The sequence below is a fragment of the Penicillium cataractarum genome, assembly GCF_028827025.1.
Source record: "Penicillium cataractarum strain IBT 29864 chromosome Unknown utg000002l, whole genome shotgun sequence".
Lineage (NCBI taxonomy): Eukaryota > Fungi > Ascomycota > Eurotiomycetes > Eurotiales > Aspergillaceae > Penicillium > Penicillium cataractarum.
Genome location: NW_026622738.1, coordinates 3,349,231 through 3,363,268, shown reverse-complemented (window position 1 = coordinate 3,363,268; position 14,038 = coordinate 3,349,231). Strand labels below are relative to the sequence as shown.

The window sequence follows — 14,038 nt, the reverse complement described above, 5'->3', positions numbered from 1 at the left end:
CTCGGCAGCGCGGCCTTCCGGGGGATCTACCATGGCGTGACCCCCAAGCCCTAAGATGATTAATCCTCCCTGTCTGATTTGACCTCTGGCCAAGTATATACTTGTATACATTTCTGTTCATTTTGATCCACTCAACACCGTGGCAATCATCGAGTCAAAATGGAATCACTGCCGCAGCTGGTCATTGGCCAGGTGCTGCGAATTTCGGGCTATGGCATCGCTTTGGTGTTGATCTCAGTTGTTCTGAATGTTATCAACCAGTTGTTCTTTTACAGCAAGAATGAGCCTCCGGTCGTGTTTCATTGGTTTCCTATCTTGGGCAGTACGATTAGTTATGGTATGGATCCGTACCAGTTCTTTTTGTCGTGTCGACGGAAGGTATGTACTTGTTCGATGCAAACTATGAATCTATACGAGGATGAAGTTGAAAGGTCTGACGCCAACCTTAATACTAGCATGGGGATATCTTCACCTTCATTCTTTTGGGCAAGAAAACTACCGTGTATCTCGGAACGGATGGCAATGAGTTCATTCTGAACGGAAAGCTGAAGGACGTCAACGCTGAGGAGGTCTATGGCAAGTTGACCACGCCAGTCTTCGGGTCTGATGTCGTGTACGACTGCCCAAACTCCAAGCTCATTGAGCAGAAGAAGGTAAATCCCCATTGAAATAGCTCGAACCTTCCTCGAGATACCTCGAGGTAGAAAAGAAGCCTTTGTCTAACATTCCTCTCGCAACCAGTTCATCAAATTCGGCCTCAGTCAAGAAGCCCTAGAATCCTACGTCCCTCTAATCGAAGAGGAAGTCAAACAATACGTCAAAACATCCGGACACTTCAAAGGGAAATCCGGCACCATCGATCTCGGCGCCGTAATGGCAGAAATCACCATCTTCACAGCCGGCCGTACCCTCCAAGGAGACGAAGTCCGCGCAAAACTCACCTCTGAATTCGCTGACCTCTACCACGACCTTGACCTCGGCTTCTCACCTATAAACTTCATGCTTCCCTGGGCACCGCTGCCACACAATCGCAAACGAGATCTTGCTCATGCACGCATGCGTGAGATCTACCTGGAAATTATCCGCGCAAGACGCAAGGCCGGCACAACCGAGGAATCTCAGACGAAAGATATGATCTGGAATCTCATGCGCTGCGCCTATAAGGACGGCACACCCATCCCCGATAAAGAAATCGCCCATATGATGATCACCCTACTCATGGCCGGTCAACACTCCTCATCCGCAATCAGCTGCTGGATAATGCTCCGACTCGCCTCCGAGCCCGAAATGACAGAAAAACTATACAAAGAGCAAACCAACGCCCTAGGCGTGAACTTACCACCCCTGCAATACAGCGACCTCGAAAAACTACCACTCCTTCAAAACGTCATCAAAGAAACACTGCGCATCCACTCATCCATCCATACCCTCATGCGCAAAGTGAAAAACCCCATGCCCATCCCGGGAACAAACTACGTGATCCCAACATCCCACACCCTCCTCTCCGCACCGGGTGTCACGGCCCGTGATGAGCGGTACTTCCGTAACCCGCTGACCTGGGATCCGCATCGGTGGGAGGAGCGTGTTGAAGTTGAGGATGAGTCTGATACGGTGGATTATGGGTATGGTGCTGTGTCGAAGGGGACGAGGAGTCCTTATTTGCCGTTTGGAGCGGGCAGACATAGGTGTATTGGGGAGAAATTTGCTTATTTGAATCTTGATGTTATTGTTGCGACGCTTGTGAGGGAGTTTCGGTTTTTCAATCCGGAGGATAGGGAGGGGGTTCCCGAGACGGATTATTCGGTGAGTACTCTTAGATGGATTGGATCTTGGTTTTATGGTGATTTGCTGACTGATTGGATGTCTAGTCTCTGTTCTCGCGGCCGATGCAGCCTGCGACAGTGCGGTGGGAACGTCGTGAAGCATGATGCTGGAAGGTGTTACAGACTGTTTTAGCATATCTCCTTTGTAGAATGGGTGCTCCATTGTTAATGGCGACTATCGGTATTGAAATGGCCTTAATTGATGTGATAAACATGAGACAAAAGCAGAAAGTTAAACAGTTCTCGGCGCTGGGGGCTTTAGCTTTGCTCTCGCATTGGTATTGAAGTAATTTGAACAAGCGATGTCCATGTAGGAATTGCCGGGCGCTATGAATCTGCGCCTTTCCAGTAAGCCTCACTACCTAAGCGATGCCCTATCTTTGTCTTTAAAATGGAGAGTGGCGGGGCGTCATTATTGGGGGCCAAGCTTACCCTTGTCCAATTGAGTTAAGCCTTGTTGGCCAACGAGCATGACAGTCGGACATGCCTGTGTGCTAGCTGAGCTACAACCTGCACGTCTTGTCTATGTATATCCAAGGCTAAGTGTCTGTGATCATAACCGTTGATCATCACAAGATATGGAATACCCTATCCTTGGCCCTTTTTCCTAAAATTAGGTCCTGGAGCAATCAACAGGCAAGCCAAAGCAAGCCATAAGCGAGGAACGGACGTCTCGTTGGCTCCGGCCGATTTACCCGGGGCTAAAAGCCGGGCAACCATTGAACGGACTGAGCGTCAGCCCTTATGATGGACGCTTAGGTCTTTAAGATCCCCGCAGAGCCCCTTTTTGTGTGAATCTGGAGAATGTAATTTTCAGCCTCATTCAATTTCCTATACGGCTACCGCGAGCAAAATGCAAAGATTTCTCGAAACCCTCGCTGTCGGGGTCTATCTTTTAGGCTTGCCTCTGTCTGCGTTTGCCAAAGATGATCCAAATTACAACGCAACGCAAAATTTCCGTCCGCAAAATGTTACGGGCTTGGATGGGATGTATGCCTGGGTTGGATCGTGAGTAAATCACCCTTTGCCGAGAAAGTCCTGGCTACTCACTCGCGTATCTGAAATAGATACTATAATGCAACCACACAGCTCGATTTGATTATCGAGAGGGGTTTCAATGGAACAGTAGCACCATGCACCCCACTACAGAATCAAACGATAACCTCGCATTGGGATTCGATTCTTGCCATTATGGACCGAGGAGCATACAACAAGGGATCCAACTCAGTTAACGTAATGCTAAACCTGATGCCGCCTGGTTACAACAAGTCTGGTTTGGACCTACCGGGAATAGAAGTATATTCTCAACCACTGTGGTGGGTATTGCAATCTGCCGAGTAAGTTATTCCTGACCACTGTTGAATATTCCTCGACCACTACATTGACGACGAATCCACAGTCCGACCTGGCAATCCAACGAAAACAAAACTGTGAACGATCACTTCAACTTCACAACAACGAAGTCTACGGACTCTTTCTCACTTGCCGGCATTCTAGATGCCAATCAAGGTTCACAAGGCTTCTCGCCTATCTCGATGCCGACATGTTACTCTAGCTACTACTATGGCAACTATACACTAGCCATCTCCGACCAGCCAGCAAACGAATGGTGGAGCACGCAGGGCTGGACAGACTTCAAACTACCTTCGATGAATGCGACATTCAACGAGAAGACCGCCGATTTCATCCTGGAGGGCAAATTCGTGGCATATCCTTATCTGAGAGCGAATGATACGGGTTATATTGGCACTGCGGATGGTGGTGAGATAAGTATTGGAGATTCGGTCCAGGGTACTATTCGGTTGACCTTCAAGGGTGAGTTGGATACTTATCATTCGGATGTGTTGGATATGAATACGACGACGCCGACGTGGCTGCGGACTGTTGGGTTTGGAAATAATTCTATGAATGCTGGATATGCCTCTGGGGGGTACGGTCGTCCAGGAGTAGGAGCCGGTGTTATCGTGGTTCTTCTTTCTGTCTTTGCGGTGTTAGTCTAGAGTGAGATATAGTTATGCTTAATGTGTAAATATACTTGGAAAGATGTAATTTTTTCTTATCTGACCTTTTATCGCATAACTGATCAGATGATCTTGATATTCAGACTTATTCAATGCCGCTGCACAGATCTTGTGAGCGAGGAAATATGGTGACAGAAAATAGTACGTCGATCCCCACGCCTCGTGCCTGCTACAATATCTCCTTCCCTTCAAACCGCGAATATGGAGCTCGACAGTCAGGATCAACCGCTAAAAAAGCGGTTCAACCGAAAGCTGTATGGAAATATGCAGTACGGTCTACGTACTGCATGACCGAGCACTGCTCATAAATGTTTACCCTTCTCCGGCGGCATTTCTTGCTGCAATCATTACATGGCAAAGTGACCACACTTCAGCTGGCATTCCTGAAGTCTACACATACATACGGAACTCAGCCTTCTCCACTCTTTTGATTATTGCATTTGTTTCTTTACTCGGATAGCATCCCCTATTCTCACCTCTCTTTCGCCATATCTCTTCTCGCCTCTTCATCACCAGCCTAGACACCAGCGTCCTTCAACACGAGTTCCGGAACCCAAGAGTACTCACTGGACCAAGAGATAATTGAATTCTTCCAGAAAGCCTCTACAACCCGCTCATACTGTGACTATCAAGCTCAAAGCTCATGGGAGGTACCGTGATACCTATCGCAGTGCAAGGCGTTTGCAGCTATTCCGTATACGCAGGCCCAAACCAGGAGTTTGTGGTTCAATTTCGACGAAAGTCTCTGGGCCTAAAAACCGAAATCACAAATCTTGCTAGCGATATATATGGGTCCTTGGTGCCTTCCGTCTCTTCTTATGGTCAGATTGGCGAAAACGATGTCAGTGGGAAAGAACCTCTCTCTATTTATGTGATGAGTCGAGTCAAAGGCATCAGCCATCTGGATTTTATTCTGGCGCATAACCCCCTGAGAATTCACATAGGTACTTTGTCTGGAGGGAGAATTTGATTTCCGACATTGCAAGGTATGTTTAGAGTTAGCTATCTAATGTTACGAGATTGATCTGATAGGAAGATCCTATGAGAAAAGATTCTTTGCGCTGGCCTGGGAGAACCCTCAGATTATCGACCGATCCGGTCGTGAAGACATCCAACAAAGATATGCCAAAGACCTACAGCGACTTTTAGCTGCATTGCCCGATCGCTTTCACCCAATTATCCAAAAGTCAATAGACACCTTACCTGCCACCTTCCAACTATCAATGGTCCTTCTGCACAAGGATTTCGGCGTCTGCAACGTCATGGTTGTCGACGAGGATAACCATCTCGTAGGTGTTATCGACTGGGCTGAAGCAGGAATTGGTCCCTTCGGAACGAATCTCCATTCTCTTCAACAGTTCATGAGTAAATACCGCCTTGGTGTTGGCTAGATCCGGTATGATAATTACGACGCCTTGGACAAGATATTTTGGGATGTCCTTTCCACGCACGCTGTACGGTTCGACGGGGAGACGGTCCGAACTATCAATGCTGCAATGGTTGTCGATCTTTTGCTTTCTCATGGGTTTACCAGCCGTCCTGCTAATATGCCGATTCCCGAGCCTATTCGTGATGAGAGCGGTGCTTATGAGATGCTTGGTTTAGACTGTTTGCTCATAAACCCTGCTACCAGGCTTGTCTATGAGTAGCTCAGCGGGCGAACTTGTAAAAGCCATCTAGTAATTGATTTAAGCAAGCCCGTTTCAGCTAGAGTTATTTTCAGATTTTCGGCACCGTCAAGCTTCGCTAGGGGCTTCCTGCGGTCTCTCGAGGTCAGATAGCTCTTTTGTCAGCCTTCGATCCGTCGTGCTAGCGGATGAATATACGTATTGATAGACGTTCATGCTAAATTTCAGATAGAACGATAAGGGTAGACTAGATTCACAACGGGGATCCGTTGGAGTAAATCGTATTGCAAGCTCGAACAAGTCTATCGAATCCTCATGAGGATCAACCGAAACGCCATAATATCCAATGTGATTGTGGATCACGTATATCAATATCCGAAAAGAGGAGAATGAGGGATAAACAGTCAAAGGAAGGGGGTATTTGTATGTTTGAACGAATTGGGCTGGGTTGAAAATAAGGTTATGAAAGCCCTCTCTCAAGAGGCGCAGAATGGAAAGGACAGTAGCACGAGAACCAAAGAACCATGTCGAAATATACACAGGGAGTGATGTGGTTAAATAAGCACAAAATTTATGCCCTTTCCTTTCCCCTACCACGTTGACCTCCATGTCCACCACGGCGGGCATTCTTCCCACCTCCCGCACCAGGGGCATGATTCCCGGCTACAGTTCCCTGCACGGGCACCGGTGCAGAACCATTGGCATTGACATTCTTCTTGGGTGTACTAGACGCCGAAGAAGGTGCAGTTTGCTTCTGACCCTGAGAACCAGCATCAGGCCCAGCATTCTTATTGCCTCTTCGCTTGCGCGAGCTCCCAGCTGCACCAGGAGCTTTGCCACCACGACCGCTTTTCCCACCAGCAGACTGTTGGGTAGGCTCGACTTCAAGGAGACCCTGTACACGCTTGCTTTCCTGATCCCACCATTGCTGGAACTCTTGCTCGGCTTGGATTTCTTGCAGATTATGCTTGGCGGTGGCTGCTTCGCGGATCTCGTCTTTTTCGGATTGTTGTTGGAGGAGGATCGTTGCGAGGGAGAGGGAGCCGCCGGATGGAGAGCGCATGTATGGATCTTGGCGGGGGATGTGGCGGATAGATTGGATTGCGGGTTGTGGTGAGGTTTTGGGTAGCGTTTGTGGAGGGGAAGTTGGTGGATATGAAGGGGATGGTTTGGAGAAGGGAGGGGGTGCGGTGTTGCCCGAGACGCTGCGATTCTGCGCTTTGACAGGAGTGGCCATTGGCTTGGATCGTGGCGGAGGAGTTCCAGCGACTGTTTGCCGGAGGGTCATGGCCGGCTTTTGAGCTGCCTTTGACGGCTCTGATGCCGGTGCAGCAGGCCCACTCTGTCCGGGAAGAGGGTCTTTAACAGGGGTCGTGGGAGCAGCTGGTGGAGGCAATTGCCAGGGATTCTTGGGAGCAGTCTTTGCCTTTTGCTGGGCAGCTAGCTTATCCTGCATCTGCTGTTGTTGCATCTTCTTTCGCTCCTTTTGGGATAGCTTGGCGTTAAAGTTGCCACTGCTCTCGCGTCGGTTCTCCATTTCCAATGTAAGGTTGGATACCCGGGATTGTGACGTTTCGCCCATGATATCCTTGAGATCCTTCTTGGCATTTAGGGTGACTGGAGAACCCCATGGTGCAGAGCCTGATTCGGCAGGGGACGCCATAGCTTGTTTCTTGTGCATTGCGATTGCCCGTGATTCTGTCGGAGACTCCGCGAGAAGACCCTCCCGTGGTGAAGACATTCGTTCATCAAAGAAGCCTCCGTCGCCGAGTGATTCACCCTCTGGAACACTTGCCCCCAGTGCAGGAGAATCAGGATAAGACCGGCTCTCGATGCCAAGGCCACGCATGACGGCTTTGCCTTTGATGGAATCCCCGGGTGAAAGAGCAGCTTCATCATCCATCTGGAACATGAGATCGTTGGTGGATTGTCTTGGTTTCAGCAATGGACTATTGACAGAACTCTCAGTATCCCTTGAGACACTGCCCTTTGACTTCCGTGCCAACGGCGATGCATTGACCTTGTCATTTGCGGGGCCTCGGGGTCGGAAATCATATGATTCCACTTCACTGAGGCGAGACTGCAAGGTCATTGCATCGATACGACGCTGCTTGTCAATTCCGACTGAGCTCACTAGCTCCGGATATTTCTCAAAGACATAGTCTTCCGAGTTACGGCCGCGCGAGACTGGGAAGCATGCCAATTGATTCTCATGACAGACCATGTCCAGCTTTTGAAGAAGATCTTCGTCTAGGTCTTCTAGGTAGCGGTTGGCAAGCATGGCCTCCAGATTCAGACAGATGTACTCCAGAGAAGCCTCTTTGAACTCAGAGACAAATACTGGTGCGACTGAATTAAGAAGGTAGGAAATGTTCCGAGTATGGACGAACCGGCCAAGCATCTTTTGACAGATCTGCGATAAGCGGTCGATCATCAATTCGTTGGCCACATACATGATGTCCAGAAGCAGGTCGATAAGCTCATCGAGAGACTTGGTTCGAACTTGGTCGAAGAGTTGTTCTTCCGTATCGGCATAGAGATACCGCAAGACAAAGTCAAACGTGGACCGCTCAATGTGCTTAAGGTCAACATGGACCTTGTCTGTAGGGTTCTTTCGACGAGACGCAATCCACCCACCCGCAGAGCGACCGTGGAACAGAGCATCGAAGAAAGGGCATCGTTGGCAGACCACTTGGCTATGGACTTTGACAGAGTCACCATTTAATTCGACCACCACATCCGCATCATTGAAGAAGGAAGGGTGGTTGATCGCATGAGCCATGTCGGTCTTCAAACTCTTTTGGGGTTCGACCATCAACCTCGCAGCGCGTTCCAACATTGGAAGACCCAGATTAGTCGCGACCTTCATGATTTCAAGGCGAACCTGACGGTACCGTGCCGCGTTCTCGGGTGAGCTCCTAGCTTGATGCCAGACATCGAGAATGCCATCGGTATACAAGAAGAACACCACATTCATGACAGTCAAGAAATCAGTACCCAGAAGCCGAATCTGGGTGATGCCATCTTTACCGTACTCAATGTCAAAGAAATCGGGCAGAGAAGCGTAATAGGACTCGCGGAAATCTTGCAATGCTTTGCGAAGCACTGGGCTGCGACCAGCCAAGAGGAACTCATGCACCGGAATCCGGGCGTCGGATAGAGAGCTCGTAACCCACACAGTTCCTTCGGAGCGAATGGGAAGAAACTGGCTTTCGATTTCCGACGATTGAATGATTGCCCTTTTGATAGCCATGGCTGAGGACAGAAGCATCGGGTTATCTGTAGCATCTCCATCCAAGATTGCCTCTACATCGTCAAAAGAAGGGGTCATGAACGGCGAGAGAGGTAGGAGGTCATCCCAGAGAGTACTCTCATCAATGTGAATTTGCTCTCTTGTCACATCACAGTCGCGCTGAGCAACCGCATATGCTCCAAAGGCGTTACTGCGCACAGCCACCGCCCTAGATAGTCCCGGAATGCGAGCGAACTTGTACTCTTTGGAAGCACCCTCTTTGTTCTTCGTCCGCTTTTCTTTCCTCCAGGCTGAGCCTGAAGTTGTGCAAATGATGATCGATCCGTCTTGACCAACGTCGACATCACTTGCAGCCATGTGGGACTTTTTGACAGACCAGGCCCTTTCGGGAGCAGCCAGTGAGTTACGTATTTTGGCAGGGTTGGTTGTGGACGTTTGGGCTGATGGATCTTCGGATTTGTTCACATGGACAGTGAAGACGTCACCAGAGCTGGACAAGGCGCAGATTGTGTTGCCGCCACATGCAAGCTTGACGACGTGATTCACAGAGCCATCGTATCGCGTAGCCATGAAGCTATCCCGGATGAACCTCGAGCTCGCCTCGAGAGGGAATGAAAGTTTGGAATATCCATATTGCGAGAAGACCCAGACCTCGTGGTTCTGTAGGAGCACAGCCGTTGCACGGTCGATAGCAGATACCATCTGAATAGGACACTTAAAGAGAGAAGCACCGACACGTCGTGGGGTAGTCTGAACTTCTAGCGATCGTGCGTCCGAGTCGACCAGTCCAAGTTGGCCCTCATTCTTACCGAATGTATACAGGCCAGAGTTGCTGAAGACCACCGAGTGAATGGAGGAAGCGGCCGCACCGAGGATAGTTTCCTTCTTGAAAGGGTTGAAGATCTGTCGCGGGGTTGACTGGATAGGGACATCGTTCTTGTTACTCGTCCTGGGCAAACTGTACCCGAGCTGACCAAATTTATTGCTTCCCCAACTGAAGATTTCGCCGAATTCGGTGATGGCCAGACTGTGGTCTTGGCCGAGAGCAACGGACATGACCTTTCTACCTGCCAACCCGCCTGTCTCGATACACACAAAGCTAAACCGGGTAGATTCATCACCGGTTCCAAGACGACCACCAGGACCGAAGCCGCAGATAAACAGGTTGGCTTCAGGGTCATCCGTAATAACGGCAGTATGCAGCTTTGACATGACCACGTTTTGAAGCTTCATTGGCTTGTTCTTGATGACTGTGGGTAGTTCGTTGGAATTGCCATGGTCAAGAAGATCTTCAAGACCCAGCTTTTCCATCTGCTCCTCGTACTCACGGTAGAATCGGTTGAGCAAGTGATCAGGGCGCTTCAATACAATTCTCTCCGGGAACTGTCGATCATCTTGATCACCAAGGCCAAGATTCAGATTCTTGTTACTGCCGAGAGTAAAAACCTCGTCGGCCGCAAAGTCGGTGCGTGATTTCAGAACGCTTCGCGCAAGATATGCGTCGTCTTCGCCATCCTCTCCGTAATTTGACCCAGGGTTGGAAGCAGCGTCGCTCCCCTCAAGATCGGGGACGATAGACCCAGGCCATTTTGCTGATGATATCTGCTTGATATCTCGAGATGTGATCGTAGATCCATAGACATCGAACGGGCTGTAGCCCTCACGATCTTTGATCTTGATCAGACTTCCACTCTGACTCGTGTGACCCGGTTTACTGTAATCCGTCATGTCCCGCGTGTCCCGCGCCATCAGAGCTCGAGCAATCGTGGCATTCCCCGCATACAAAGCTCTGTGCAATGCCGTCCAGCCACTCTCCCAGTCCTGTGCATAGATATCAAGGAACGGAATCTCGAGCAACGCGCGCGCAAAGTTTGACGCTGTGGGTTTCGGCGAAGATGCTATATGGTGTAGAAGTGTCCTGCCGAAGTGGTCGCGAGCATTGACATCGGCGCGCGACAGAGCGGTATTACCACGTGGAAAGCCCGATCGGTCGGGTACGGAGGTTGCTGGTGATCCCGCGGATGCTTTCCTTTGTTTGGTTGGATTCGGTGACGAGGCGATCATTGATCCGGGGCTTCCAGTCTTAGACGACAGCGCTGCCGCTGTGGGCGCGGCAGCTGCTGCGCTGGACACTCCAGAAGCTCGCGGTCCGGCGAACGTCGCGTTCGCCAGGTACCGTCTGAAGCTCTCCACATCATCTTGAATGAAATATTCCCAAAGCTTGCTACTCATGTGCCCGGAGTGGTCGGATCGCAGAATCTCTTATCAAGCCCGCGCCGGAGCGTCGCCGTCACCACGAGTCCACGACCGGGGTGAACTGCGACGGGGAAGCTGGGTGATAAGAGGATTCTGGGAGGATGGAACGAAGGATGGGAGGGTCGACTCGAGATGAATCGACGCGTTCTCGAGCAGTCGACGATGCGATTCTGATGAGACCTGGAGAAAGGGCGCGGTGACACAAATTCGATTGTGGGTTTCGCAAGGATAGGGTATACGCGGTGGCGATGAGCTGTCCTTATGTGCGAGGTATCTTGCGGGAATACTCGGATCTCCGGCTGACGAAGAGGGGGAAGGAGGAGGGACGAGGCGCGATCGCGACGGCGCAGCGCTAACGAGGTCGAGATCGAGTTTGTTCAAGAAACAGGCTGTTCTCTCATCTCTTGAATTTCTGTATCGTGCCCCCCCTCCGTCATGCTCCCACGGATCGTGGACCCTCTCGAGTGTTCTGGCCAATGACCAGCCGCACGTCCCTCCATGCGGCCCCATGAGAGGTGGACGGAACTGACGATCGGATCCGAGCTGATTGAGCCCGTGGGGGAATGGGGACCGACTGCTGGCTGGTGCAGTGATGCAGATATTTGCACCAGTTGACGTTCTTTAGCCATCTGCGTGACATTCTTCGATCTACAGGAGGAGCTTCTTCCCCGCACTCCCAACAGAATAAAGGCCCGCCATTACCGCGAGATCTCTACAGATATGTATCCAGACATCTGTCGAAGCTCATCACATCTATTTTTATACGAATAGCAGATGTACTGGCATAGTTGCGAGGTCAACCGGACTGTACAGTCTGACTGTACTCTAACCTATTATTGAGATACTCCGACTAGATTGGGAAGTATTATATAGTTTTAGCTATTCAAATAGACCCCGCTTCATCCGTCCAGGCTAATATCCTTCAGCCAATCTAATCCTTTGATCCAGCTTTAGCATTCGCGTCCTGGTCAACAATGATAGTTTCCACATCCTCGTCCGTGCTTTCCTGAGCAGCCAAGGCAGCTTCTTTTCGTTTCTCACTAGGTAGCAGAGTAAGTATACGTGAGATCACATGTCATCAAGATATACGTACCGTCGATGGATGATCACAGCTGTCATAAAGCCCGCCCAGAGCAAAAAGTAAAACACAAAAGCCACTGGCCAGCCTTTCTTCCACCGGGGAGCGCCATTCGGGCCAGCAGTCGGGAAAAGCAGGAGTGGGACCCAGATATTGAAGGAGTAACCAAAGGTCATCATAGAGCCCTAGGAAAGTTAGTCTTATCGCCCATAGGCGAGACAGGAGAGAATACTATACCATAATCAATGCCCTCTCCTCAGAATCATCCTTGACAATCGTATTCACGGTTGAATACAAGATGGGACTTAAGCAGCCAGAGACGCCAAAGAGATACCATGCAACGAACCTATAGGAGAGGTGAGCGGGATGTTGGCTCGGGGCATTCACACGAGAATCAACTTACTTCAAGCCCGTGGGAATAAACCACACAATCATACAGATCGCCGAGAAGAAACAGCACACCGAGCCAATCGAGAAAATTACCCATTCGGGGTAGATGGCAGCAAGTGTACTTCCAAGCCATGAGGCAACGATATTAATTGCGTAAGTGACCGTAGGTAGTTGATTGATTTGAGTGACCGAATACCCCTCAGCCTTGAGCCACAGATTCATATAGCCCATAGGATAGGAAGAAATAATCATGCATCTAATAATGAACCCACCAATGTTAGTTTTGTAGATCAAAATCCTAAAACAAACACACCAGGCAAGTCTTATACATACGCATAGCAGAAAATAAAAACCCAGATATGCCAGCGCTTCAAGCTACGCTTGAAGACATCTGCATTCAACTTCCCCGGTCGACGGATCTTCGCTCTGCGCAGTCTCTCCTTGGCCAAGGCTATATCACTCTCTGTTAAATAGAATGGTCGAGGCGAGTCTGGGATACCCGGGAAAATGAAGAAGCCAATCAACGCTACGGGAATCGTGAAGATGCCGTCAATGATGAATAGCCATCTCCAGCCTGGCATGCCACCAACCCCGGACAGATTGGTGTAGGCAGCTGCCTGAAGATAGCCACTGACCATGGTACCTAGCGCATTGCAGATAAACCATGTTCCGGCCCGCTTGAAGAGCTCTGGGCCTGAATACCAGGATCCTGTATCTATAATTAGTACATGACTGCTTCCTGTGACTGAAGCTGTCCCTACCGAGAATGAAATGTGTTCCAGCAAAAACGGGGGCTTCCAGCATGCCAACTAGGAAACGTAGCGCATATATCTGATTGACACTGGTGACGCGGCTCTGGGCGAAGGTGCAGATACCCCATAATATTTCAAGCCCAGGAAGTAGCCATCGAGCTCTGATTTCGTTAGTCTGATGTTTAGTCTGGTGGAGATGGACGAGATGTATGAACATACAGCTTGGGACGCGACATCAACAGCAGGCCGGGAACTTGAAAAACAACGTAGGCTGTGAAATAGCAGACGTTGAAGTAATTCAGCTCATTTCCGTAGAGGGCGAACTCCTCTTTGAGACCGCTAACGTAGGCATTGCTGATATTCGTCTGATCTGGTCACCGGTTTTAGTTCGATTCTCTTAGCAAAAGTTCAGACGGCAGCCTACCCAGGTATTTGACAAAAACTATTTCGCGTTAGTTTTAGACATCAAACTGGAAATCTATATTAGACTCACAGCATAGGCAGGCAAAGACCAGGATTGACAAATCTAGCTTGAATAGTAACCTGGAGAATGTCAACATTCGTGTGCTGATCCTAGACGTAAGATTTGTTTCACCTTCTCTCCTCGGACGGATAATTAGACGGGTACCAGTTGAAGACCTCCTTGATGACCCCGAGAGCGGAGTCTCTAGGCCTCAGTTTTGCTTCAGACATAATTATGTCTACCCGGCACCTCTCAATGAGATTTCCTATGCCGTTCGGATAGTTTTATAGGAATTCTATAACCCTGCAGATGGTTAAATAGTATTTGCCTCTCGATCCCATCACTGAATATATGCAGTTTTTCATTCGCAGTCC

General features: G+C 49.7%; 5 protein-coding genes across 5 annotated transcripts; 3 read left to right on the top strand and 2 right to left on the bottom strand.

Annotated features, from left to right (window-relative positions):
- Positions 1-159: 159 nt before the first annotated feature.
- On the top strand, positions 160-1,928 carry N7496_003301 (cytochrome P450; the record flags this gene model as incomplete). The annotated part of the gene is made up of 4 exons (XM_056696232.1): positions 160-378; positions 456-653; positions 742-1,803; positions 1,869-1,928. 4 exons carry the CDS (start codon positions 160-162, stop codon positions 1,926-1,928), a joined length of 1,539 nt encoding a protein of 512 aa, XP_056558444.1.
- A 1,086-nt stretch (positions 1,929-3,014) lies between these two features.
- On the top strand, positions 3,015-3,823 carry N7496_003300 (Transcription factor; the record flags this gene model as incomplete). Its single annotated transcript, XM_056696231.1, has 2 exons — positions 3,015-3,160; positions 3,223-3,823. The coding sequence occupies 2 exons, from the start codon at positions 3,015-3,017 to the stop codon at positions 3,821-3,823; spliced, it is 747 nt and encodes a 248-aa protein (XP_056558443.1).
- Positions 3,824-5,067: 1,244 nt separating this feature from the next.
- On the top strand, positions 5,068-5,493 carry N7496_003299 (uncharacterized protein; the record flags this gene model as incomplete). The annotated part of the gene is made up of 2 exons (XM_056696230.1): positions 5,068-5,133; positions 5,236-5,493. 2 exons carry the CDS (start codon positions 5,068-5,070, stop codon positions 5,491-5,493), a joined length of 324 nt encoding a protein of 107 aa, XP_056558442.1.
- Positions 5,494-6,043: 550 nt separating this feature from the next.
- On the bottom strand, positions 6,044-10,957 carry N7496_003298 (BTB domain and ankyrin repeat protein; the record flags this gene model as incomplete). Its single annotated transcript, XM_056696229.1, has 1 exon — positions 6,044-10,957. The coding sequence occupies one exon, from the start codon at positions 10,955-10,957 to the stop codon at positions 6,044-6,046; it is 4,914 nt and encodes a 1,637-aa protein (XP_056558441.1).
- A 955-nt stretch (positions 10,958-11,912) lies between these two features.
- Positions 11,913-13,894, bottom strand: N7496_003297 (uncharacterized protein; the record flags this gene model as incomplete). Its single annotated transcript, XM_056696228.1, has 10 exons — positions 11,913-12,021; positions 12,075-12,244; positions 12,297-12,405; positions 12,463-12,705; positions 12,783-13,158; positions 13,211-13,362; positions 13,421-13,571; positions 13,626-13,643; positions 13,695-13,744; positions 13,797-13,894. The coding sequence occupies 10 exons, from the start codon at positions 13,892-13,894 to the stop codon at positions 11,913-11,915; spliced, it is 1,476 nt and encodes a 491-aa protein (XP_056558440.1).
- Positions 13,895-14,038: the final 144 nt, after the last annotated feature.